At 45.6% G+C, this 26,702-nt stretch overlaps 1 protein-coding gene across 6 annotated transcripts in view; it reads right to left on the reverse strand.

Annotated features, from left to right (window-relative positions):
- Positions 1 to 1,979: 1,979 nt before the first annotated feature.
- Positions 1,980 to 26,702, reverse strand: part of Sash1 (SAM and SH3 domain containing 1) — a 168,552-nt gene continuing 143,829 nt past the window's right edge. For all 6 annotated transcript variants that reach the window (XM_057761365.1, XM_057761364.1, XM_057761367.1 and 3 more), the window contains 10 exons: positions 24,963 to 25,037; positions 23,351 to 23,494; positions 21,272 to 21,407; positions 20,194 to 20,363; positions 18,879 to 19,088; positions 18,025 to 18,175; positions 13,056 to 13,169; positions 8,347 to 9,458; positions 7,034 to 7,165; positions 1,980 to 5,295 (listed from right to left, as the gene is read on the reverse strand). In XM_057761365.1, coding sequence (XP_057617348.1) covers positions 5,032 to 5,295; positions 7,034 to 7,165; positions 8,347 to 9,458; positions 13,056 to 13,169; positions 18,025 to 18,175; positions 18,879 to 19,088; positions 20,194 to 20,363; positions 21,272 to 21,407; positions 23,351 to 23,494; positions 24,963 to 25,037 — 2,508 coding nt within the window. In that variant the 3' untranslated portion in view covers positions 1,980 to 5,031. The remainder of the gene's footprint in view (positions 5,296 to 7,033; positions 7,166 to 8,346; positions 9,459 to 13,055; positions 13,170 to 18,024; positions 18,176 to 18,878; positions 19,089 to 20,193; positions 20,364 to 21,271; positions 21,408 to 23,350; positions 23,495 to 24,962; positions 25,038 to 26,702) is intronic.

Here is a 26,702-nt window from a genome sequence, read left to right on the forward strand (position 1 = left end):
AGAATGCTGGGAGAAAGAAGCCGAGTCAGTGAGTTGCCATGATTCTCCCACTCCAGACAGACGCAGGTTAAGATCTTTCCTGGTAAGCCAGCTCGTGGTGCTACACAGAATATTAGAAATGGGTTAGATCAATATGTAAGAGTTAGCCAATAAGAGGCTGGAGCTAATGGGCCAAGCAGTGTTTAAAAGAATACAGTTTCCGTGTAATTATTTTGGGGAAAGCTAGACAGGTGGCGGGAAGCCATGCGGGAGCCAGGGTGGCAGGGAAGCGGCCTGCCGCTCCATACAACAAGACAGGAGCTGCCTCATCCTGGACTGGGCACCATCAGATGGCTCTGAAGTTGGAGAAGATGCCGAACCTGCCCATTATGAGATGGGCCACCTTGTTCAGCAGAACTGAGGTTAAGGGGCTTGGGGGGGGGGTGCCAGCATCTTGGGGGGCTGGTAACCACACAGAGGATTATTAAATGAAACCCACCTATAATGTGGTATTTAAACTATTAAATGATGAAATTCTTCAGCCCTGTCCCCATTAGGACTTTATATGTGAAGTCAGGTTTATAACAAAGTTGTCACTGAAGAAAAACCTCAAGATACCCAACCTACCACAGTAAGGTGTACTTTGATGAGATTGGTCAGTTGGATTTGTAATATCTGATCATAATTTAGAATATGTACACTTGGAAGCCAGCTGTTCTACCTGCCAAGTGATAGAGGTTTTTAGAAAATTCCTAACAGCTAAAAAACCAAACAAACAAATAAAACCTGACAAGTGAGAGTTTTCATACCTGCAGAGGTTTGGTTAAATAAATCATCTGCATGATAGACTACTACACAGCCTTTAAGAGAATGGAAGGATGTGGACATGAGATAGCCAGAATACATTCATTTAAAAGCAAATGAAGAATATACTATCATCCACATGCAATTCACATGGAATTATGTCTGTCTACACTATGTCTGAAAAGCTAGGCCAGCAGCTGTGGCAAGAGCTGCCTGGAGGGGGAGGAGGGAGAAATGAAGTCGAGGGCAAGAAAGGAGACGCATTTTGTTTTGTTTCATGAGCATATATTATATACTCGAGAAATGTTACTGTTGAACCCTCCTCTTTGGGGGATGGGCTGGAGCTACCAGGCAGAGCACTTGCCTGCCATATGCAACGGCCTGGGTTCAAGCCCTCCCACCACAAAAGCCAAACCAAATGAAACTAAACCCTGATCTTTATACCAACCCTGATTCACCAATGTCGGAAACACATTTTTGTCAAGTTGGCTAATTCCTGGACTATCTTAACCTGAACTGCTCTCTCTTTCAGTAGCAGATGTAAGTCTGGTTATTACATTTCACTGTGAATTATTGGTCAAGTCAACCATGTACCTGGCCATGGAGTCTTCACTTGAGGACGATAAGCTTAGAGAGATGACTTCCAAAAAAGATGTTATGATTATGGCTCTCTGTTATGTATTCAGAAAGAAAAACTGTTTGATTAGTGTGCTTTGCTATCGGAAATGAGCAGGGCTGAGGAGATGGCTCGGGAACTAGAACACTTGCTGTGTTGAGTGTGGGGACCTGAGCTTGGATATTCAGATCCACGCAAAGCTGGATGCAGCAGTTCATGTGCTCACACGGTGAGACGTGAGGCAGACTCTGGAAGCTTGTAGCTCAGACCTCCTGGTGGACAGAGCACTTTACACATAAGAGACTGTCTCAAACAAGATGGAAGTCGAGGTCACCCAGGACCGCCTGAACGCCAGACATTTGTCATGGCACATGCATGCCCACATACACATGCACACATACACACAGACATCAGACAAAGAACCTTTGTGAGTCATTAAAAAAAAAGACCCCTGTACAATTAATATTTTCACAAAACACTGCACTCCTCAACCACACTCCCTTTTATTTTTTAAGATTTTCAAGTTTCTCTTTCATTTTTCTTCTGTCTTTGAAGCGCCACCAGAACAAAAGAAACAGACTCAACTGAAGAAATTTATTTACTTTTCCCCTAAGTACATAGATGACAATAATTATAGACAGGTTTTGATGCGCAGGAAAACCCTCCTGTCCGCCTTGCTTCTTCTAAATGGATCATCACAATAATTTGTTTGTACAAATTTTAAAACAATACACAGCTTTCTTGGGCTGAAGCAATTGCAAGACCGTATTGGTATTGGTATATTACAGCTACTTACAAGGTTTAAGAACAGCCATGGAGAAAAATAAGTTATTTAAATATTGATTTCATATACAGAAAGTGCAATGTTGTTAGTTGTCATATAACTTGCTTGACAGTTTGTTTTTCTTTTCTATCAATTTAAAAATCAAGATAACTTGGACGCAAGACAGTTAGACTTTTCTGGAACCTCACTCGGCCCGCACACAGCAGCGACTTGGGAATCAACCTCAGCTCTGCTGCAGCTGTGGAACACACTAGGCTGTGTCGGGGAAACACTTCTCACAGAGGAATCATTCCCAATTTCATCCACACCTGGGGTCAGGACAGAGAAAAGGGCCCCCAAATATGCAAGGCCATGAAAAGCTATTTGCTCTTATCATCTGGGAATGTAAATCGAAGTTTGGGCAGCTGCTTTCTCTGCGGACAGCTGAGACGCACAAATCACACACATTCTGGGTAGCTACCTGAGCCGAAATGCCTTTCCAGCTTTCTTTTGTGCTTTCCAAAGACAACAAGTTTCGCCGTCACTCAAAATTCTGTACCAAATACAACTGGTCAAAACTGGATATTGCTAAAGCCTGCCACCTGTCCACTCACAGCCCCAGGCCACCTCAGGGCCACACACCAACATTCAGGCTTTATTCAAACCAAATGAACTGTTAAAAGCAAAGAAAAACCAAACACTACAGATATATTGGAAGGGAGAGAAAGAGAAAGAGAGAGAGAGAACCACCTCAACCCCTTCAGACATTCACACTAAATTCATGGTCCCTGAATTTATTTTCCATGCAAAGGCAATAATTTCCAGAGTGATAAAAAATATTGTTTGGCATTCTCAAGACCTCTGGTGCTAATTTGACTGAAAAGAAAAAAAAACCCTACACTGAGAATGGACTAAACCTTGGAAGTTCACATGAGATTTCTCATTCTCCCTTGGTACCGCTAACGTGACTTTTTCTCGTCTCTTTACTCAGCTAAAATCGTGAGCAGAATCTGTTACGATGTCAGGCCAGGGTTACTTCAAAAGCATGAGACGCCTGTTTCTGAACACCAGTCCCACACCAGCCCGTGAAACAACCCGCATGCTGTAGCTGGCTGAGAACCCTGCATCCCCACCCACGAGGTGGGCTGGGCCATAACCCAGGAGGCCAAGCATGCGGTCTTTCTTTAAGAGTCCAATAGGAATCCAGGGGCTTTGCCTTTTTAGTCTAACTCGTCTGGACTTCTTCACACGGCATCTTATAGAAGGTGAGCGAAACTGAGGGAACATAGTGTTATTTTAAATGCATACCGACGTGTGAAAATAAAATAAAATAAAATAAAAAAGACATCACCTGAGAATGTCCCTTTCCTCAGAGCCAGGGGTTCAGCCATATGAAGCCTATGGTCGGGATGGTTTTGTTATTAAGAAAACTACTTGCCCTCCTCTCCTGAGGGAAATCGTGTTCTAATAATCTAGTGACATATCAGAGGACTTTTGATCAAAGCGCCTCTGTGAGAACTTGAGCCTTCACATGATGCTCAAGAACGTGAACGAAAAACACTGCATGGCAAACCGATGGCACCGGGCATCTGTCTAAGTTTGCCGATTGCCAGGAAACCAGACATCAGACAAGAAGGGATTACGCTGAATCGCAGCCGGAAGAACAGTTGAAAAGATGCAGAGTTTAACACACAATGTGGCTTGTCTGGCTCCATGATGAACCTTTGTTTGAGTTAAAATAATTATCTAAGAAACAAATGAGAGATAAAAAACAATTGTAGAACTGGCCAAAAAGGAAAAAAAAAAAAAAGTAAAACAAACAACAAACCAACAAACTGCATGTAACTACTTCCCTTTTTAGGAAAAAAAAACTTTCTGAAATACGCAACATGACAAGGACTTTCTGCCGAGGCGATCCACTAGCTGACGACCGGGATTCCACGTAAATGCTGCGGCACCATGGTCACCACTGCATCGTGGCCACCACGACGGGCACTCACTAAAGAGACTGGGATGAAGGGCCGTTCCACACGTGCTCACGTGAACATACGTGCCCCTCTGTGAGTACAGATGGACTTGTACTGAAATCGTGGTTAGTTTAAAAGCTAAAAGTCAACATGAAATGTGTGCCTTGAGTCACCCCTATAAAATAAACCACGTTAGAATGAGACTGTTAAAAAAAAAAGGCTATTTTGCTGAAAACACCCCCAATACGTTAGGTGGCAGTCTAAGCTGAAGATCTGGAACTAGGGTTAAGGGTTGCAGACACTAGATAGATAACTGATTAAAAGTTTATATTAAGGCAAACAAAAGCTAATTGCCAAAAAGCAATTAAAATGTCTCTTGTTTATCTACAGGAGAGCAGGGCTGTCTTGCTCTTGGTGTCGTCAGCCGCTCTCACTTCTGAACAGATGAGTCTGGGCAATAGTGTACAGTAAGTCCAGAGTCTGCTGCTTTGGCCTAGCTCACTCAGCCCATCGGGCTCCGGCATCCAGCGGGGTGACCGACAGATGGGCAAGGGCACCATCAGACACAAGCGGGCTGCCTTGCCCTCTTCTAGCCCCTCTGCCAGCACAAAGACAGACTGGATACACAGTGTTTGCAATAAGTTGGCATCTTGGCTCTTCTGTGTCTGAAAACAAAACTAAGTGCTTGTCTTGCCTTTGGGGATCGAAGAGAACCACACCGATTTCCTTGGCGTGGAGGGGTACTTTTTCCTCGGTTCTGGTACCAATCCTGGTCTGGGAGCCCCAAGTGGGGACTTTCCTTCTGGATCAGGTCAACCCCAGCAGATTTAGAGGGATTGTATCAGCTTCATAAGCACAGTGGAAGGCTGGCTCTTGTCCAGGGAGGGCCATGGCAGGCCTGGCTACATGGTCTCAGGGCTTGGTGGCAGTTTGAAGAGTCTGGCTGCGGATATGAGCTTCCTTATGTGTCTCTCCTCTGTGATGCCGGCCTCCTGAAGGCAAGTGGGGGACAGGGAAGGCACTTGGCTCAGCATGCTGAACCCTGCGTCAGAAAGGGTGCTGGTGTACATGGGCAGGCCAATGGAAATGAGCCAATCCGACACAGAGGCAACACATCCAGGAGAGAGGGGCTTTCTGCAGATTTCCGTCAGCCCACCACTTGGGATCTGGGTAAATAAGGAAAGTCATGTCATGAAGATTGGACAGGTACCAGGAGAGGGTTACTTTCTGTTGGCTAAGAGGGACGGGACTAAGCTATACCACGGCTAAGAGATGTCAAACGTCAAGAACTCTGCTCAAAAATGAGAAAGATTTTCAAGGATTAATCTAGAAGATTCCAGAAGGAATTTGGGGTTAGATCAAATCCCAGTTATGTGCGTAAGGTTCCAACCTGCAGGCATTTATATATGTCCTGCTATTTTTGTCTCCACGAAATCCTTTAACGAAGGAGAACTGCAGAGACAAACAGGCGTGGCCGTGTCGAAAACGGTGCTCAATGGGTAGGGTTTTGAAAAGTGTCACCTCTCCTGTATTTGACCCTATAGTAACAACCAGAAAATCAAATATTTAAATGTTCACGATTAGTCAACAGTTTAAAATCTAATAATATCCAGAGTTGACTAGGGCAGAGAAACGGATGTTAAAACCTGATTGGTAGGCACAGAGAAGGTTGTCTTTCGGAAGAAGATGTTCAGAGTGTCAAAGCCCATACAATGTGTGTAATTGTGCGTGTACTCATGTTCACGAAGGCATACAACATGTGTGTGGAGGTCAGAGGTCAACCTTCCACGTCCTTACTCAGGAGCTGTCCATCTTTTATTTTGAAGCAGGGCTTCCGGCTTCATCTGGAACTGGCTGACTCAGCCAGACTGGGTGCTCAGTGAGCTCCGGGGATCCACTTGTCTCTGTCTCCCTAGTGACACTTAAGTATGGGTCATGACCTATGATGTTATAGAGGTAAAATCTGGGTCCCATGCTTGTGTGTTTTGCTCGCTGGGCCATCTCTCCAGCCCTGATTTTGTACAATCTTGACAAAGTGAACTCTCATAAAAGTATAGAAATTCTCAGATATTATTGGGAATTCCACAAATATATTTTTTTAAAAAAAACAAGCTGCTTTTCACTATATCATTTAAAATAAAAAAACTAGGAGAAAAACCCTAAACATTTATTGATAAATAATTGGCTAAACCATAGAATATTCACTTAATAAAAACCTTGGAATCTTGGTCGTAAGAAAAATATTTTACTAAAACAGATTCATGATCTCATAAATATAAACAGCGAGGCTTAAACCTGTGCATTTTTTATTTCACATGTGCACAGAAATGACCCATTGAAAATTGAGACATAGAAGTTTTATATCCTTGGGACGAACAGTGTTGGTGTTTGGAGAAATGCAGAATATCTAAGCCAAACTTCTTAACACATTCACTCTTTCCCACTCCACAGACCTTTCTCTCATAGACTAAGAATAAAGTTGGCTCAGCGCCTTCCGAGTATATAACACACCGATGTCAACTGCAATTCCCCTGGGGTGCACAGAGATCCCTTGAACTTACTCCTCTTATTGAACTAAAATGGTCTTAGCCTGAGCATCCTACCATGATGCCTGCAATCCCAGTGTTCAAGAAGCTGAGGCAGGAGGTTCACAAATTGAAAGTTAACCTGAACTACACAGTGAGGCCATGCCTAAACAAACAAACAAAAGTCGGCAGTGTGGCTCGGCATCAGAGGCCTTTTCTGGCATGTATAAACCCCTCCAAAAAACGAAATCAAAATCTAAGCAGACCATGTTATTTTCTTCCCAGGGCTCTAGCAAGCCCTTGTGCTGCTAACCCTTGCCAGCCCGGGTCTTGTACTACAGAACGCTATGGGTTCCTCCCCAAAATGTGGGGTGCTCACCGCCATACGATGCTGCTTCCGAAGCAGCTTCACCCGGATCTGGTCCATATTGGTGGCAACGTCCCTCTCAGGCTGATCTAAGTCTTCGGCATATCTCTGCACCAGAGCTTCAGGGATCCCACAGCGGCCATGCTGCCAGGGGAAAGAGGAATGGGGCATGAATGGTGGTACAGACATTTCCCCCACCTAAGATCCAACAAACGTGAAGGCTTAGCTCTCAGAAAATAACACCAAGGGTTAGTTCAAAAGGAGCATGTCCCGTTTATTACTGGGACGGACACTTGACAAGGAGCATGCGTACATCTTTATCTTCCAGACACCAATAAGCTCTAAATGTTTCAAAACAGAACTAAGACAACACAATCCTCTATTTTCCGATGCCTGAAACTCACTTTTACAAAACTCAGTGCCTTAGTGTGGCTGAGCATGGTCTCCTAGTCTGTGGAAAGCCAAGCCATTACTCCACAGATCCTATTTGCCCTTCATCTGAGAAGACGCCACTGTCACACCCGGACATATTTACTACACAAGTCTCCCCATTTCCCCTTCAGAGCTACACAGCCATCATTATCAAAGGGGACAGGGGCTGTTCTTGCGAGGCACTGATGATCATAAGAATTTAACGACAGCGACTCTTGGGAACACGTTATGACAGAAGATGCATTTCCCGAAGAAAAGCACAGCCTCTTCTATTATCATCGATTTGTCTTCAAAGTCGCTTTGGTGTCGGTACGTTTTTCTCTTTTCTCTTTTCAAACGGAACCGTGTTTCATCACAGATGTGAACGGTTTGGGTGCATTAGGGTTTCACATCATGCCTCCCAGCTCCTTAGTGTGTAATTGCTGTCGCACACCAGAACAGGACACTGAACTGGAAGGCTCGACAGTTTGCTAGGTATGCTCCCAGCAACTGTATTTGCTTACAGCAATCTGACAGGGAGGAGATAACACGGGTTATTTGAAAACCCCAGTTGAACTACACAGGAAGGAACACACACTGCCTGTGGGCTATGTACGCTAAATTCAGGTCTCTCTTGCTATTACACCATCCCATTAGGGAACCAGTTCTGGCACTAACTGTGCTCCCTGATAAGCGCAGCTGCCAAAAGCTAAAACCAAGCAAGGGGGAAAGAAAACCATGAAGCTGCATTTGTATTGAATCCCGGGGAAAGGGATACATTTCCCGCTCACAGAGGTCATAAGTAGAATGAGCCATACCGTCTGCAGAGCACCTGTGGCCATGGCCTTCCCCTTACCTGGTTCTCATCTGAGAAAAATAACAGTCAGAGGCCCTGAGGCCCAGGCCTCGGATACCTTATCAGAGTAGGGCTCCTCGGTGAGATCAATGCCCTCAGCTTGCAGCTTGTTCTCGGTGAGCATCTCCAAGTCCACGCCCCGGATGCAGGAAACCTTCCTGCTCAGCGCTGGGCCCAGCTTCACACCATGCTCTTGCAGGCTGGTGCTCTCGGGCAGCTCCGCCAGCCAGGGCGGAGGTCTTGCGCAGGTTGGACTGCCCGGCTCAGTTCCCGAGGGAGGCCTGGGCTCCCGGGGAGAGGGGCAGTCACAGGGGCTGACGGGACTGGCAGGGCTGGCCTTCTTCAGCGGCAGGGTGGGCGCCTCCAGGCTGGGGACCAGGTGCAGGCCATTGGTCAGGCGCTCTCGACTCTTCTTGGCAGGCACAGGTGGGGGCTGCGATGGATGTCTGGGCTGTGTCCTGGTCTCAGGGGCGCTCTGTTCCCCATCTACCCCTTCTTTGGTGCCCAGGGGGTGGTGGTCATGTCCTTTTCTGTGACCCTCAAGAGACGTCCTTATTAAGCCAGGTTTAACTGGAGGCTGAGCCTCGAAATTTCTGGGAACACACTGAGGAGGAGATACGCCAAGATTAGAGGTCACTGTGGGGCCATCCAGTTTCTTAGTCATCATTTTTGGGGGATCAGAAAATCTCTTGCTTTGGGTCAGAAGCATCCCGTCTTCTGCAGTAGGATCTCGGCCTCGGGGCGGAGCCTCGGAGGAACAGGCAGATGTCTTTTGTGGCACTTCCGGTACATTCTGAGGACAGGCTTCCTGCACCTTGGTAGGTACATCATTGCCGGCATCAGCGTCACCCTGAAGGTCATCCAGGGAATGGGATCGGGGCCAACTTTCCGCGGACTGAGGACCCTCCAGGGTTTCACAGCTGCGACAGATGGAGACAGGGAGGCTCCTTCGGTTTTTATTCGAACCAGTCCCACAGGGCACATCACCGCGCTGGGCAGTGTCTGGGGCTAGACCTCGGCCCAGCCGGCCTTCCTCTCCCTGCTGGCGCACCTCCACTGATTTTGTTAACGGCAATGTCGGGTAGTTGCCTGGCTGGCTCCTGTTGAAAGACTTCAAGTTGGACTCCGTGGACGACTTGGTAGACAGCACGCTGGGTTTTTGAGTTTTGCCTTGAGAGAAAGAGATATTTTTACAACCACGTTTTAAAGTCAGTGGCATGAAGGTACAAACATGGATTAGTAGGGACATAATTCCTGCATCAACAAAACTTTCACTTAGGACACTGAAAAAATGTAGGGTGATTAGGGACCCATTTTTATTTTTATAAAGAATTCTGGTCTCATTAAAGTACTTATATTGGTGGAAACGAATTGGTTACGTGGAAATGAAATGCTGCGCCAAGCAGAAGCAGCCGAGGGTTAATGTCTATTCCAAGCTGCATTCAGTATAGAAGGTTGATTGGCTATGCACGCCCTACTTAGAAACCAAGCCGTAAGATGTTTGGCGGCTTGACTTTCTAAACTGATTTCTTAGAGCAGGTTCTATGAGTGGTCCCCACAGTGGGTGATTAAAACAAAACAGCACGCAAGTCATCCTTTCCTTGATGCTATTTGACTTGAATATATTTACACAAAAAACGACGAGGAGGCGACTTTGATACTGACCGGTAAACAAGCTGCGGGGAGTGTTTTGCCAGAGACCATCTACAAAATACTTATTCGGACCTTCTAGTGCGGCAACTGATTAAAGCGAATCGCTAGACTGTTAGCTGAACATCAGCCAGCCGTAACCCAGCAATCTGATAGCTTCTGATTTATATTTACAGCGGCAGCTATTGTGTGACACGCTTTACTGGGAACGTGCAGTGATCATGTAGGTATGTGTGTAGCATAGGTAAGCGCATGCTAATTGACTATGTAGGTATGTGTGTAGGGACGGGCAAGCGCATGATCACTGACTATGTAAGCACGTATATAACACAGGCAAGCTTATGATCACTGACTATTTAGGCATGTGTTTAAGCCCAGGCAATTCATACACACACACACACACACACACACACACACACACACCAATGGCGCTTTATCTCTTCTTTTGATAACGACATAATGTTGTGTCCCTGGTCTGATAAACCTAAGAATACTCTGGGTAACAGAACATCTGAGCCACGTGATTAAGTTACTCTAGAAAAGGATGAAACACCACAACTCTTTGTCAAGCTTGGAAGGTACAAAAAAAGGCTGTGTCTAATCACTAAAAAACTAGCATATTATTAATATAACTAAGAGGTTCCCCCCACCAACTTATCAGTAAACATCCTGAATTCAGTATTTTAATTTTGAACTCTAACTCCCCCTTTGAGCAATATCACCCTTTCAATGTGATCCGCAAAGAGCAGCAGGGAGAAATCAGGCTGTGGACCCACACGATAGGGAGAGCAAGAAAACGGGTTGGATGGTGCCCACGCAATAAGGGAAGTAGCTGCTTCGGGGCAAACAGAAGGCTTTCTTTGATAAAAAGTCTCTCTGTAAGGCAGTAGAGATGAAGGAAATGGAACAGAAAGGCAGGCCTGGGGCTCTAGCAGTACAAGCGGTTTAGCCTTCATCAGCAGGGAGAAAAAGAGTCTCCATTCATGATTTCACAGCTTTCTAAGCTTCCTCAAACCTCAAACTGATAATATGAAGTGTTTCACGCCAAGCATAACTACAGACCCTAAGGCTGGCAGATGAGAACAGCTCTCTCCTCAATTGGACTTTTTATTAACGAGGCCATCCTTTTCGATAAGACCCCAATCAGCATATGAAATATTTATATCCTGCAAAGCAGAGAAGCCTGGTCAAATGGCATGCGTCCTCTATGAAGAGGCTCATATTGAAAACCCTGTCCTACCTGGATCTCTCCACTATTCAATGGCAACACACTAGCCCCTTCTTCGGAGGTCCCTATTCTGTTGCTACATGGAGATATGGCCTACGGTTACGACTCAATGTATTGGCTACCATCCCGTTTCTCATTAACAGAAGAATCACCACAGCTAAATGGAAAAGAAATGCTTCAGAGAGCAGACCATATGAAAGCTTAAAAGTCAGCTGAAATAGAGAACTCTTAACACTCATGGAGCACGAGCTTTGGAAACATGTTTTCCTCTCATTACCTCCCAACCTAAACCATGTATGTATTAATGCCAGGTTCACATTCTTCATATAGAAAGAGCCCTGACTTCCCCTGAAATCTAAGCACGGCTCACCAGCGAATTTCATCCAGTTCGCCAATAGGTTTTCCTAAGTTCTTCTGGGCATTAAACCCTTTGCCAGTGCTATCTTCCTTTCCGGACTTACCAGGCCAGCACTGCTGGAGTTATTTACCAGACGGCTTCAGCCCCAGAAAAGTTACAAATAGAGAAGAAAAATGCCTCCCAAACCTACCCGAAGATTTGCTGTTTGCTAAAAATGACAGAGTGCTGTGCTCCTGGATGGGTTTGCGTTGCACTGACCAAGCTATCTAAATGTGAAGCATCAGAGGACCTGCTTATCTTCCAAATTGAGAAAACATTCTGGGTGGCAGAGCTTAGGGGTACATTGCTAGGTTCCCGTGATGCTTATCAGAATTGACATCAGTGTAAGGTGGATGAGATGACTGGGGTGCCGATGCAGAGGTGGGGTTACTTTAAGAGTATGGTTGGTAACTGGGAGTAAGCTCCTCATGAGAATTTGAACACAGCATTTATTTGTCTTAGCTTAGAAAAAGTTTGGGTACTCCTCAAAATAACTCTCCCATGCTATTTGTTTTTAAACATGATTTACATAAAGAAACACATTTTTATGTCTACCATCCAACAGTCACATGTGAAGTAAAGACTATAGTAACGTTACTAATGATTCTAACCTGACCATATGGAATGTGTTGATTTCTACTGCGTCCTACAAAACCATTATCCATGGGTCACTAAACTGACTTCACAACCCAGTAACAAACTGCAACCTATAGCTTAAGATAGTTTGCTTCAGTACATGTGAAAAAATAGCCTAACCTATTAGTACCAGATGAGAATTCCAATAGCTGGTATATGCTATGGAACCAGGGTATGTTCTTCTATCGTCTTCAAGTGTCCAACAGAGACTTAGGACATGATGGCAGTATGAACTCTTTACTACTGCTTCTAATCTTACAATAATAGGAATTCAGGGCACACAACAGGAAGCCACAGTCCCCTGCCATGCCATTTACCCTTTTTGCCTTATTCCGCTTAAGACCTTGGTTCTGTATGGAGGAGGCTTTAGGAGTTTTATATCGTCTGCTTCCCAACTGTTAGGAGAGAGAAGCCACAAATAAGACACGTGGCCTTTCTAGTCACCCTCTCTAGGGGCAATTGCTTCCAGAATCGGGCTTTGCAGCTACGACATACAGAACACGGTTGCCAGGGTACCCTTGATGGATGGTCAACCTGGTAAATTGTTTTCCTTATGGGCCTAATCATTCCCAGCACTGAGATGTTGGTAGTTACTATGTGAAGAAAAGGGCACAAGAGACACACAATTTAAGTTTTATGGCCACAGGTATTTTAGACAGAATTTATAAACTTCACCTAGCAGCCAGGAGGAATGAGCGCAGATGCTAACTGAAGAGCGGTGGGGGACGAGGCCCGAAATGGAAAGATGACCCATGGCTTCATTGCCAGACAAGAATCGAGCCTTTGGAGAGAATATCTTACACATTTGAAGCTGGGGATTGCTGAAGCTTGTTCTAGAAGTTAGTGCAAACATTACCATTTTCCAAGTGCTCGCTGCTTTCATAGCATCCGGAGTCTCGTGGGGAACATCCGCTCAGGCCTTGGCTGTCCACCAGCAGCTTCTCCTGAGACCCAGACTGGTCACTGTTACCTGGGGGGTGAAGTACACAGCGTGGTGTCACCAGGAGCCCCAAAGTCAGTCAGATTTTCATCCTTTGCTACTGACACCCGTGCTTAAGTCTAACTAAAGTGAAAATGAGCTAATGACATCAGAACGCTTCTCTTTCAAGGAGCGTATCCACCGTGTGAGGATAAAGTTGGCGTCAGAGAGCCCAGGGTTGAAATACGCCGATGACCCCCAAGCTATCTAAACAGTGGCAAACTGAAGCCATGGAACAGAGGAGAATACAGAGTGCGGTGCTGGCAAGGAGGAAGGCAGGCAGAGTGATGAGACTATCAGTAAGGAGCAGTGTGGGTGAACGCGGCTTGTGCTAGGGGGACAGGGTCAAGTGACTCCAGGCACCTGGCCGGCTTGTCCTTCAGCTCATTTATATTATATGGCTCTTCAAACTCGGGAGATTATATAAAATACTGCTCTATTAGCATCGGAGAATATTGTTAGCCTGTGGTTAATGATATGTGCCTGTTGTACTGCCTCAGCCAGAGGAAGGCTGGTGAGAGAGGAACAGACATGGAGAGGAACAGATCTTTTGTCTTCTGGAGTGTTGAAGGTCTCTGTTCTTTTGACTGTTCTCCCTTGCCCTTGGGTAAGCATTTTCTATTCCCCACGCCCAGAGTGAGAAAGGTGTTCAGGCGACCCTTGGGCTGGCAAATGGAACAGCCCCAGCTTGGGCAACCCATCCAAAAAGAAGCATCATGATTTAAGGAAGCATCATTTTTTTGTCAATCAGACCTCAGTCAGGGCTGGGGAAAACCAGGAGGCACGTTAACTATGCTGTTACAGGGAGTCTCCCTGAAGTAAAGCATGCGGGAAACGGTGTGCGCATTCAATTCCCAGGCAGCATCGCTGTGTTTTCTAGAGAGGGAGCCCAGGGAGCCCAGGCCGCAGAAGCTTCTCTACACACAGCGCGTCTTTGGATAATAGTGTGGAGAAAGGACTTGGTCACACAAAACAAAAACCAAGAGAACATTTTCTACACAAATAGCTAGTCTCAAAGACAAATGGCTTTAATTCATTTTTTCTTTCCCTTTGCCCCTCACCTGCCCACACCAACCACACACACATACACAAAGAAAAAAAGGAAGAAATCAATAAGTCAAAAATATGATGCCTTTTCTGAGATCATCAGAATGAATGTGGGAGGAGGCTGAGGGCTACGACGTCAGGCACGTGCTGGTGGGTTCCCGTTCCCTTTACACTGCCTGCCTGTCTTTCTCAGAGGGAAAGTGAATGATGCCACAGAGTCTGTCAGAAAAACTTCTCAAAGTATAGCCCAAAAGAGTGCTAATTACCAAAAGATTAGTGAGAGATTAACAAATTAGAAGCCCATGAGCAAATACCGCCCCTCCCCCCGCAAACAACCTCACACTGGAACATTCTACAGCGATGTTCTCATCCTGTGGAAGAGCCTGTGGATTTGGACTGGCCTTTGTTCTTGTCTAGCATGCTATTTAGGAAAATGATACTCGCAAATGAGGGCTTTGGGCTGTCTTTTGCTACCCAGGAAGAGGGCTCACTCTTGTGTCCCCGGTGCCAACAGTTCGGTATAGCAGACAGAGCAGCAACACAGACTGCAGAGTGCCTACTAGGGCATAGAAAAGAGAACACGGCACTCCTGCTGAGGTTGAGAAGTGCATCCTGGGAACCCGCCTTACCAGGCATTATTAAATCCTGTCCTTACAGAAAAGGAAAGACTTTCTCTCATGCCTGAGAACCATGGCACAGTTCACAGTCACGTGGGGCACATATGACACGGGACAAGAGCACCATTTTCTCAAGAAGGAAGAAAGGTCTTCCGGGTCTAGATCCTTCTCCTACGCTTGCTAGCATCAATGCCAACAGAGAAAAGACTCAAGACGGCGAGGAAGAAGCCAGTTGTCAGTCAAACAAGATCAGAAGGGCTGGAGTCCAGTTTGGGCACAAGCAGAAGGGACTCAGAATGCTGGGTCTAAAGCTCTCGCCTGCCAAGCCACTCATGCGTGAGCATGCACACAGGCGGGATTTGCAAAGACACTGAGTTACTCAAATATCAAAAGCGATGGCACATAAGCACACACACCGTTTTCTAGAGAGCAGTTTCCTTGGAAATGGGGGGAGATGGCGTTCTTGGGGAAGCCGCTTCCAAGGGTTTACAGTATTTCCTATATGGCAGACTGTTCGCTGCCCCTGAATTCGTGAAGTGCTCCTGCATGCTTCAAATAATCTTTAATTAAAAGTTTTATATAAAGAAAAGAACACCTCCTTTCTTTTAGTGAGGGTCTCTCCCTGTAGCCTAGGCCTTTCAGTAATTCTGCCATACTTGTGTCAACGGTCAATTCCCTGGGAAACAGTAAGTGGGGATTACAGCTATGAGCCACCATGGCCATAGCCACTGTGGTCAGCTTCAAATAACTGTTTCTATTGAGCTTCACTCTTAACAGTGGTTAAGATGGCAAACGATATGGTATGTGTCTTTTACACTGTAATATTTTTTAAAGGTAAACCATTTAAGGGCATTTTTCATTTAGAGGATGTAAAAGAGCTGGTAATCTCCAAATGGAAGGCCGACTGCAGGCCCCTTCCCTCGTCTCCTGGGAGGACACCAGCTGGGTCTGGCTTGCAAGCCATGCTAGAGATGTATTAGTTTCAGTGGAAGTGAGCTAGATCACTTCAAGATATTCCCACATTTCTCTGGGAACCTTATTAGCGCTCTATGTCTCGACTGCCTACAAACCCAACTTGGCAGAACGGTACTGGGTTTCTCCAAGTGACTGAGGGACCTGGAGAGAGGTTTTCTTCATTACAATGACTTTAACTGCATTGGATGGGAAGGCTTACATCACTAGGCCACATCTGGATATGACCTCTCAACACTAATTAGAATCGCCAAGCCTCGAAGCCTTTGCTTCAGGATCAATAAAAGGAGATACTATTTTAGGTATCAGAGAAACTACAAACAATGGAAACGCATAGACCCCAAATGGGATTTATGAAGAAATAAGGAGTCCGTCAGAGCCTCCAAGTTAGCATCACGGCAGATAACGATATCCTATAAAACTATTCTGGTACAAATCTTACTTAGGCTATGAGCCTGGGACAATGGGTCTGAGCCAATGTGTTATGTCAAACTCGGCTCAGATCCCTGCCGATGTGCAGGATTTAGCTTTGCTCTTCTGACATCTAAATGAAACAGGAAATGTAACGCATGATGTATATAAGCCAGCTGTCCTCCATGGTTGGGGAAGAGTAAATGGCAGATAATACGGAGCAGATGTGGTCCAGGGGAACAGATGGTTCAACTCTAATTCATATTGATAGAGCAGGTCAGCCACACCAGTCACTAGGCAGGCTGTTTACACACAACCTGGCCAGAGACCCAGGGTATCTCTAGAGGGTCAGATGCTACAGAGACCGGGTCACAAAACTCCACAACAGGTCATACCCACCCCGCCCCCACCACCCGAAGCCCAGACCTGAAGGATGCCTGTTTACCTCATGTATTAATTTTTTCTCCTGAGGCTGTAATAAAGGCTCCGATCAAAGCAGCTGAAGAGTTTATTAAGGGTGTGGGGGAAAGTCCATCCTGGTGGGCAAACCGCGGGTGCTTGAGCAGTTGGTGACATGGCAGTCACAGTCAGCAGACAGAGATGAACGTGAGTACACGGTTCACACTCTCCTCTGTTTAGTCCAGGACCTCAGCCCACGCAAGGGCAACACCCACAGCCAAAGTACGTCCTTCCTCCTTAGTGGCCCTCATCCACCCACTCCTTCACAGGTATGCTCCAAGGCTAATTTATTCTAGAGAAGTCCCTCACAGATGTATCCAAAGGCTGGGCTCCTATGTGATCTCGATGTCAAGCTGACGTCAGCTAAGGTTCGAAATTCTATTGATAGCCATAGCCATTCCTTCCTGTTTCTGGTTTAAAAGGGTGAATTTACTGACACAGTTGCTTCCTTTTCTCCTGGGTCTTATGCATCCAGAAAATACAAATGTTCCTCAGTTTACAACCGTATGCTCGGATAGTATACGCTAACATGCGCACAATAGCCCAAATCCAGTGAACGTCCCAGTCAACAAGCTGGGACAGTGTGGAGAGTAAGCAGCTGCCCACCATAATCTCAGGCTGACCAGGGACTCCAGCTCAGCACTGAAAGCTTGCAGACGGCCTATTCCTTGCCTAGAAAAAGAGCGGGACTCAAAATTCGGAGTATAGTTTCTAACAACTGTTAATTGCTTTCCTGGCATCGGAAAGCAAGAAAATTTTAAGCTGGGGATCATTTATAATACGTAACTCTTCCCCATCATCAACCATGGTTTTAGCCTGTCTTTCAGTGATAGAAATCCATTAGCTACTGGTACCCTGGAAGCACGGAAAGAAAATGCACTTGAATTCAAGAACTGGAAAGGATATTTCCTCCATGGTGAATCAGTTTAAGAGGTTTGTTGTTTTTTTTTTTGGGGGGGGGGGGTCAGACTGAAGAATAAAGAATCAGCCATTTTGTTGTTTTGGCTTGCTTTTGTTTACCCAGGGATTAATTGACCTGCTGAAGACAGCGTATTCCATCAAGAACAAGGTAGAGCCTACTGGTTCCTCAGAAAGCCCCTGGGGTAGCATGCCTTTTACCCCACATTGACAGGCATGTCTGGTCTGTGAACTGTCTTGTCGTAATAGGAAATTAACCTTGGCTTTGGAAAGAACGAGACCAACTGAGTGACTCCAGGGACCCTAAGCACGTGATTTGAGGCCCATTGGTGACAATAATAATCATGATGATATTCATCTAGCAGTGTGTGTATTTGTGTGTGTGTGTGCATGCGCACATGTGTGTATGTGTCTGAACTTACTGTCATATTCCTGTAACAGCTCCACCGCCGTCAAGAGCACTGCTCTGTGTTCTGGGTCCCTGATATTTAATTCATCTAAGTCTTCTTCCTCCAGGAGCTTGAAGGTGTCCAGGTCTTCATAACCATTGAACAAGAAAGTGGGCATGTGTTCCTGTGAAGTAGAGCAAGGAGATCAAAGGGGGCCCACGGCCTAGCTGTATGAGGCATGTCCAAAAACTAGCCTGAGACCCCCTCAGACTTCTTCCCATAATAGCTTTTATGCTAATCAAGGGGCGAGTATCATTTGTAATGTATGCGGTGGCTCACAGTCTTCCAGCCTTGTAGGCAGATAGGGGTGTAGTGCTCACTCACTGATGGTTTAAGACAATACCTGCTGCACACTGTGGTGGTGAATCCCACTTACTGTCACTGTGCCCCAGACAGGAACTAATTCCTTTATCACCACATGGCCCATGGTAGGAAGACTCCTTTTACATTTGGAGGGCTTATTAAAATTCAGCTTAGCAAAACCTTTGAATTTTTCCGGAGCAAAATGTTTTATAAGTTGAAAATCAGAATCTACTACTGTAGGAATAATCTTCTGGAAGGCACTGGGATGTACAGCAAGGGGGAGGTAAGAAGGCGGGTGTCTCACGGTCCCATGGAGACGGCTGTGAGCAGAATACTGATACCGAGCTTATGCTGTGCTATCGCCTTCCTAGAGGTCAAGGGCAGCATCAGGCTATGGGTCACTATTCCTGTCGAGTACTGGTGGTATTAATGAGTCACACTTGCAACATGACATCGGTCACTTGCCCAGTTTAGGGAGAGGAAAGGACAAGGACACGATACGACACGTGTAATCAGAGACTGACTTTGAGGTTGATTCGATCCAAGAGATCCTCCACAGACTTCGGCTGGGGTGGTCTTCCCTTCCTCTTCCTCCTGGCAGGCCGCTTGGGCTTCTCCTCTTCCTCGTTCAGCACATCCACGTAGATGAACTTGAACGTGCCGACTTTGTTGTTCAAGAGCCCCATCCAGGTGCCCATGGGTGGCTTGCTGATTATATCAATGATGTCTCCTTTCTGCGGCCCAGGGAACAAAGATCTTTCCATTAGCTACATTTCTAAACAGGAGCAATGACATAATTCAGAGAGCTGGGGAAAGTGCTACAAAATTAGGATTCGTATATTAGAATAGTCAGCTTCCTGCTTAAATTTTGTGTGTGTTTATATGTAGGGGTCATGCAGATATGTTGGTGTGGTGTATGCCTATGTGCATGTGGGGACCAGAGGTAAATGTCCAGTCGTTTTCTTCATGGCATTCCATCTTATTTTTGAGACAGGGATTCTCACTGAATCTAGATCCCATCAATTGGCTGGCTGACCAATAAGCTCCAGGGATTAGTCCACCTGTCTCAATACCCACAGAACTGGTTTATGGGTTGCACCACCATATCCAGCTTTTACACAGGTACCGGGGATTTGAACTTGGGTCCTCGTGCTTTGGACAACAAGCATGTTACTGACTGAGCCATCACTCCAGCTCCACAGGTCACCGTCCTGAATGACTGAGACAGGATATGATTGGGAGCTTGGCAGAGGGCAGATAGAACACTCTGTGTTTGATGCCATGCTGATCCCAGGTTACAACCTTCCCTGCCTTCTGGTCTTCAGGGTCAGGTGGGCCTTGGCTGTCACAAATGTTCTCAGGTTGCCTACCTTGACTCTTGGAATAGCATCCTAGTCCTGGGGAAAGAGCTTGCCACAAGCCACAAGAGGGTGTCCCCTAACCAGTGGCCACATCCTACTCTAGGTCGAACTGCGTCTTTAGGTTCCCTGTAAACATCTCTGTACATATCCAGGGCAGCTATTCCCTTCAGATAAAGGAAGCATAGAGGAAGGGCCATGGACGTTCTAGAAGGAATCTGGGACCAAAAGACAGTGCCAGGGAGGAAGTGATGGTAATAGAGAGTTAATGTACATCTTCCGCATGCTTGACCTTGACCACTGTCTGGTTCTATTTTATTCTCATTATAAAGGAGACCAGTGGGGTCAAGGTAGCCATGACTAAAATCATGAGCTAGTCTGGATGATAAGTCTGTATGCATCCAATAACAGGGAAGACAGAAACCCTTCCCAAGAGACAAGAGAGCTTGGGTTAGTTGTCCAAGACCAGGGACAAGCCTACCTTGAGCTTCAGAGAGTCTGTGTCATAAGGGCTGGGGGTGAAGTCAGTGTGCACTCGGGCACGGCCACAGAAGGGACCCCGGTAAGGAGGCTCTTCGTCATCACCATCTTCTGACTTGACGCTTTCCCTGTTGCTGGTGGAGGAATCGGTGGTACTCACGGTCTGACCACCTGCATAGGGAGAACAGGATGTACAGGGATATGCACAGCCTTCCCATGTAAAGAAGAGGAAAGGTACCGCTAGAACTGTGCATGAGAAGAGGCCCAGGAAGGGAGCTATGAGCCACAGCAGTGAGACGGGATCACCACGGGGCCCTGTATGACTCTGACTGACATCCTAACTTGTTCCTTAGGTGACACGGGACTCCCAGCACCTTATCCTCATGATAGGAATCCTTGGGCCATTGACTCAGCAGAGGACGAAGCTGCAATGCCAGGCCCTGGCCTTTGCCCATAGCACTTAGTGCCTCTAGTATATATATTATAGGGAGGAAACAAACCAAGCAGTAGAGTAACTTGCCTGAGAGAGAGAACATAAAGTTCTGGATTCACACACTACCTCCTCCTGCCATCGCTGGTCCTGGGAAAGCTTACTTTTTTTTTTTTTTTTTTTTTGGTTTTTCGAGACAGGGTTTCTCTGTAGCTTTTGATGCCTGTCCCGGAATTAGCTCTTGTAGACCAGGCTGGCCTCGAACTCCCAGAGATCCGCCTGCCTCTGCCTCCCGAGTGCTGGGATTAAAGGCGTGCGCCACCACCGCCAGGCATGGGAAAGCTTACTTATATCTGTTATCAATACTTAGAATCCCTTCCTTGCTCAGATTCCTGTATTTTGTGGTCATCTCCATGCATGTTGACCATTGGCTTATTCTCTGGAAGATCCTTCATCAGAGATGCATTTTCTATCTTTGCCAATCAAAAAGCAAACATTCCTCTTCACCAGGGCTGGATAAATATACAATAGCACCCCAAGGATGGGTACTTGGACTCATGCAGCTTCAACTTGCCTTAGCTTGAGGCCCAAATGAACGTCTGTCTGTAACTCTGAAAGGAAATCATGAAACATTGCAAACGATACTTACTCATTGAGCTCTGGCCACTCAGAGAACTCCGAAGGCTTTCTACAGAGCCTCCGGCTTTGAGCTTGGGCTTGTCCACATGTTCAGAATCAGGCTTTACTGAGGCAGGGGAGCCGGGCATTCCCTCAAGTCCCGAGTTCTGAAACAGTTTCAATAGAATTGAGTTTTCTGAGTAGACAGGTAATGTTTCATAATTCTAGGCAATTTGGTCTTCATCTTTATCAGTAAAATGGATGTTGATGCCTATACTTGGTCCTATCTACAATAATTTCCTAAAGCCTACATCCTTGCTTACATTTACATTTATAGATAGCAGTACTGCTTACGGAGTACTCCAATGTTGTTTTTCAAGTTCAAACAGATTTTCTTAAAATTTCTGGGGAAAATCCCATCTAGCATATATAAAAACAGCTTAGGGGCTCAGGATGCTCAGGAACAAGCTGGGCCTCAAATGCAGATCAAGTTCAACCCACTCTTAATATAGTATTTAGAAGGACAATCAGAGGGCAGTTAGTTAACTTTAAGGGGAAAAATTTAGGCTAAGCTGTTTCTTAGAAACAACTGGCCAGATTGTTTCTATTTCTGCAATATTGCTGAAAGGAGTGACAGGACGAAGATGCTGTGTTTAGCCGCCAGGGGGCAGCAGCTGAGCAGAAGTGCCTATGGTCCCAGCCGGTTTTACTGGCAGGCTGGAGCAGCATTCTTTATGCATTTCAAGCAGGTACTTTAATGGGCTGCAAAATGAGTAACCGTAAAGGGGTAAGAAGGTTTTGAAATCCAAGGTCAAAACTATCTCAAAGTTCAGACCTCTAGGTGTTCTTCCTTCCACACGTGCAATTAAGACAAAAATTGATGTGTTTCGTTAACGATGAAAGTTTTTTTCTATAGAACCAGGGGTGCAAAGTCAGTTTGTGATATCCCGATGACACACAGTGCCAGCGAGATGGCCTTCTGCTCTCGCCCCAAATAAAAACCTGCCTGACTATTGCAATCTAGTAGCCAGAAAGTATCTCTGTAAGATTTCCCCTTGGTAACTACTACATACTTCTAGAACAATATAGCCTACATCTGAAAAGTCAGTTGGGCCAAGAACACTTAAAAGAAAAAATTTACTTATTTTTAATTTTGGTACATAAGTATTTGCATTATGTATATGTCTATATGCATCCCACATGTGTGCCTGGTGCCAGCAGAGACCAGAGCTGGGCACTGGATTCCTTGGAACTGGAGTTATAGACTGTTGTGAGCCACCATGTGGGTGCTGAAAACCATACCCGAGTCCTTTATCAGAGCAGCAATGGCTCTTAACCACAGCACCAGCTCTCTAGCTCCAAAGAGTACTTCTAAAGGAGATACTCTCTTTCTTTACAACAAGGGTATTTGGGGAAAGAATCCCCTGGCCCCCTGTGCTTAAATGTATTCACTAGGTTTATTCTAGTGTGCTGACAGTCCAGCAGAATCTGTTTCTGTGTGGCCTTGTCTTCATTTCTCTGAAATGGGAGGCCTGCTGTGAAGGTTTCATCATAATTGTCAACTCGATAGGGTTTAGAATCACCATGGAAACGAAGCTCCAGGCACATCTGTCATGGGTTTTCTAGATTAAAGTAGTTCAGGTGGAAGTTCACCTGAATACAGTGGTTATCAGTCCATAGACTGCACAGAAAGGAGAGCGGGGACTGAGCGGCAGCCTTCACGTCTCTGTCTACTTCCTGATGAAGGACAATGTGACCAGTGACTCAAGGCACTATCTGCCTGCCATGAACACTGTGTCTTGACGCTGGGAGCTAAATAAAGCTTCTCCTCCGTTCTTCAGCTGCTTTGGTCTTGTATTTTGATGCAGCAACCAGAAAAGCCATGAATACACAGGGCCTGTGTTTTCTAGTCCCAGAACTAAGAATGGTATCTGGAAAGCCCTAACTGCTAAACAACTGTTTCCGTAGCAAACGCCTTCTTTTTCTTCACACATACAGCCTGATCTAGCAGCTGGTTAATGCCAAGGAACACACATACATTACAGCACCATTATAGCCCAAGTGGACCGTGCTCAGCAAGAACCTGGGTCACAGCAAGATGGCCACACACCTGCTCGGAGACGGGGCTGCTGTATTTCTTAGACATCCGCTTCCTCATTGTATCTTTCACCGACTTCACCTTTTTCCCAAGAGAGATGCGGGAGGCAGTGGGCGATTTGATTACCTCTTTGTACACAAAATCTCCCTCTTTACCCTGCAAAACAGAGCGTACACACCATCAGTCCTAGGAGAGAAAGGCTAGAAACCGGTTCCACTACTCAAACCATTAACATCCTAGACCTCAGAGAAAATATTAGCATTCCCCGGGATCTTCACATTTTTCTCCTGTTAACTCAAGGCTCTTATTTATCTTTGAGATGAGGAATTAAAACCTACTGAGAGGTATTTTGTTTGTCTGTTTATACTGGGGCTTCAGGCACTTTTATTTTATTTAATCTTAGTACATGCTTTTCCAATTGCTTTTTTTTTTTCCCCGCTCTACCACTTAAAAGCCCTTGAGGGAACTGCATTTCATTAGTGCACAGAGATTTAGAGGAACCAATGTTCAGGTAACCCCAGCAGCAGGGTGGGGGTGGGGGAAAAGGAGGGGTGCTAGGATTGACTCACCCAAGGGCAGAAGGTGGGCATCAGACTGTGTGACTATGTACGACAGTCAGTGTAGCCAACTCCTAAGGGCAAACTCTCCTTCCTTCAACAAGCCAGACTGTGGCCATCTCTCGTTCTCTTTTGCATTAAAAGACAAACCTTCCCAAGAAGGGATGGGTGGGGGAGATGTTTGTGTTTGTAGAGATTGACAACATAAAATTATTGGCTTATGAACTAATAAAATTTGATACCCAAATAAAACAGCTGAAATCTTGCAGGAAATGGTGTAATGCCTCCTACCTCACAGCTGTGTATCTTAGCGACTTAAGATCATAATATCTATAAAGCATGACATCTTCATTTATAGTTTCAAGGGAAAATTCTTAAGTGGCAAGCAAAACAATGTAAAACTTACTTACTCCTTTGGGGCTGGAAAGTTTAGGGAACTTTAACATAGTGGCCTGGGCCCTGACCATGACCAGCAAGTGTATCTGAGGAGACAATAACCTTGGCAAGCAGGGCCCTGGGTTTGCTTTGCTTGCTTCAGGACACTTCACATGAGAAAGCTCTAAACTTAGGATGGGTCTCGGAGGTCCTATAAGACTGCTCAATGAGACCCACATCACAGGGCTCCATGGGGTCAGACCCCTTATGACTAAGGCCAAAGGAGCCAAACTCATCTGTGTGTGTTACTTAAAGAACGCTGAAGCAAAGGCTCTAAGGAGCGATGACACTCTGAGCGGATAAAGGCACAGATGGCCCCCATCCATTCCGTGTGTAACAGGAGAACACCTTCAAGATGGAGGCAACAGAATTTCTTTGCTTTTGTCTGGTTTTTTGTTTGTTCGAGACCGGGTTTCTCTGTAGCTTTGGAGCCTGTACTGGAACTAGCTCTTATAGACCAGGCTGGCCTCAAACTCACAGAGATCCGCCTCTGCCTCCGGAGTTTCTTTGCCAATACAGTTTTGAACTACTGAACAAAGTGGAAATTGACTCTCTGAGACACCAAAACGGGAACTGCTGGCATCTACGTCACTGCAGTCCACACTGACAACTTTTCTCTGTGGTCTACTCACCATAGGGTCAGAGTTATTACTGCCAACATGCAGAGAACGATTCGTCAGGTCAAATCCACCGAAACTGCAAGTTCTCTGTGGAACAAGAGAGGGGAGGTGACAATCCAGTTATGCTCAGGTCACACCCACAGACAACCCAACACATGTCCCCTGTGAAAAGCATCTCCGAGCCACAAATAGATGTACAGGATGGGAATAGGACACGCGGCACGATGAGGGGAAAACGTATGATTCATGTCACACGAGACCTTCCTGATGTGGTGCTCTCATGGGTCACTGGGAGTCTAACATTCCCTTAACATGCAAAAACAACGACTCTTAAGAATGAAATAAACACAACCTTCAGAATCTCAGTACAGGAAGGCTCCCTCACAGCTCCATGGTCTTGGGAGTCCTATGCTCTGCCAAGGACAGCAGGCCTTTCGGAAGGACTTTTGTCATTTAGTTTTAAACCGTTAAGGAGGGGAAAGAAGGTATGTTCATAGTCAGCCAATCATGCCAACAGGGTTATTCACTTTCTGTGGGACATCCTTCCCCATCCTGGGCAAAAATGATGGTAATTTTCCCACCTAACTCTCAACTTATCTAATTACTACCCCTTTTCTCACAAAGAATGACACCACATTTACCAGTGGAGGGGTGACTGAGTGTCTGTCACTAACCACACACTCCACTTTCAGTAGGAAAGATACTGCTGCAGTTATGATGAGAGGCTTATTGTACTTTTAGTTGGTTTCAAATTTTGTGGAACTATTTCTATTTCCAGGATTTTCTGTTTCTGGAACTTATATCCAATTTCTCTAGCAAAATAAATAAATAAGTAAATAAATCACTCGAGGCCCTTGCCTGTTGCCAAAGCATATCAATTTTTGTTGTAGGTAATGTTTTAAAAAGCAGTTGATGAGAAAGCTTGCACAGCAAATTTGGGCTGTAATGCTCTGTATTACCTGCTGCTCAGAGACCCTAAGGATAGCCACAAAATGGAAGGAATGAACACAAAAGCAGAATACAAACTATGAACACTGCTTCTTTTAATCAGATACATTTTAGATATATTAATATACCTCATTGAGATAGAAGACACGGTAGAGGAGGAAAATGAGTAGGCATTTAACACTGCACATAGATCTAACTTCTGCTACTTGCTTTCTGCTTGACACACAGAGCAAGTCCTAAAACTCTGAGTTTAGGATATTGAATCGATACTATCTAGATCATAGACCTGAAGGACTTAGCACCCTGGGCTCATAAAGCAGACGTTCTCGGCATTGTTTATCCTCTGATGTTTCATTTTGGTTCTGCTAAGAGGCTGGGAGCTCCTCTTGATTATTCCGTTGCAGGTTAGCCTTAGTCAAGATTAAAAACATGCAAATGAGGGGCAGGAACTCCATTCCGGGGTTTTATAATCTGGGAGTTTAACAGTAAAACCAAAGCTTCCAGGAACAGGCCACACAGGGAGGTGGCAGCTATGGCACCCAAGAGGAGCAGAAGAGAAGGGCATTTGGGGCCATCCACCTCTCTGCAACACTTGCTCTTGCTTTCCCTAATCACTACTTGTTCACTTTCTGGTGAAGGTTAGCTCGGTTTTATACTATCAGCAAGTAACCCTGCTTTCTTCATAGTCAACCAGCTTTATATCTCGTCCATAAAACGACTCCTCTATACAAAAGGAATCACCAGCTCACCTAATCAGGTAACAATATTATGGCCACCTCTCAAGGCAAATTTTTAACATTAACT

Source organism: Chionomys nivalis, chromosome 2 (assembly GCF_950005125.1).
Source record: "Chionomys nivalis chromosome 2, mChiNiv1.1, whole genome shotgun sequence".
Classification (NCBI taxonomy): Eukaryota; Metazoa; Chordata; class Mammalia; order Rodentia; family Cricetidae; genus Chionomys; species Chionomys nivalis.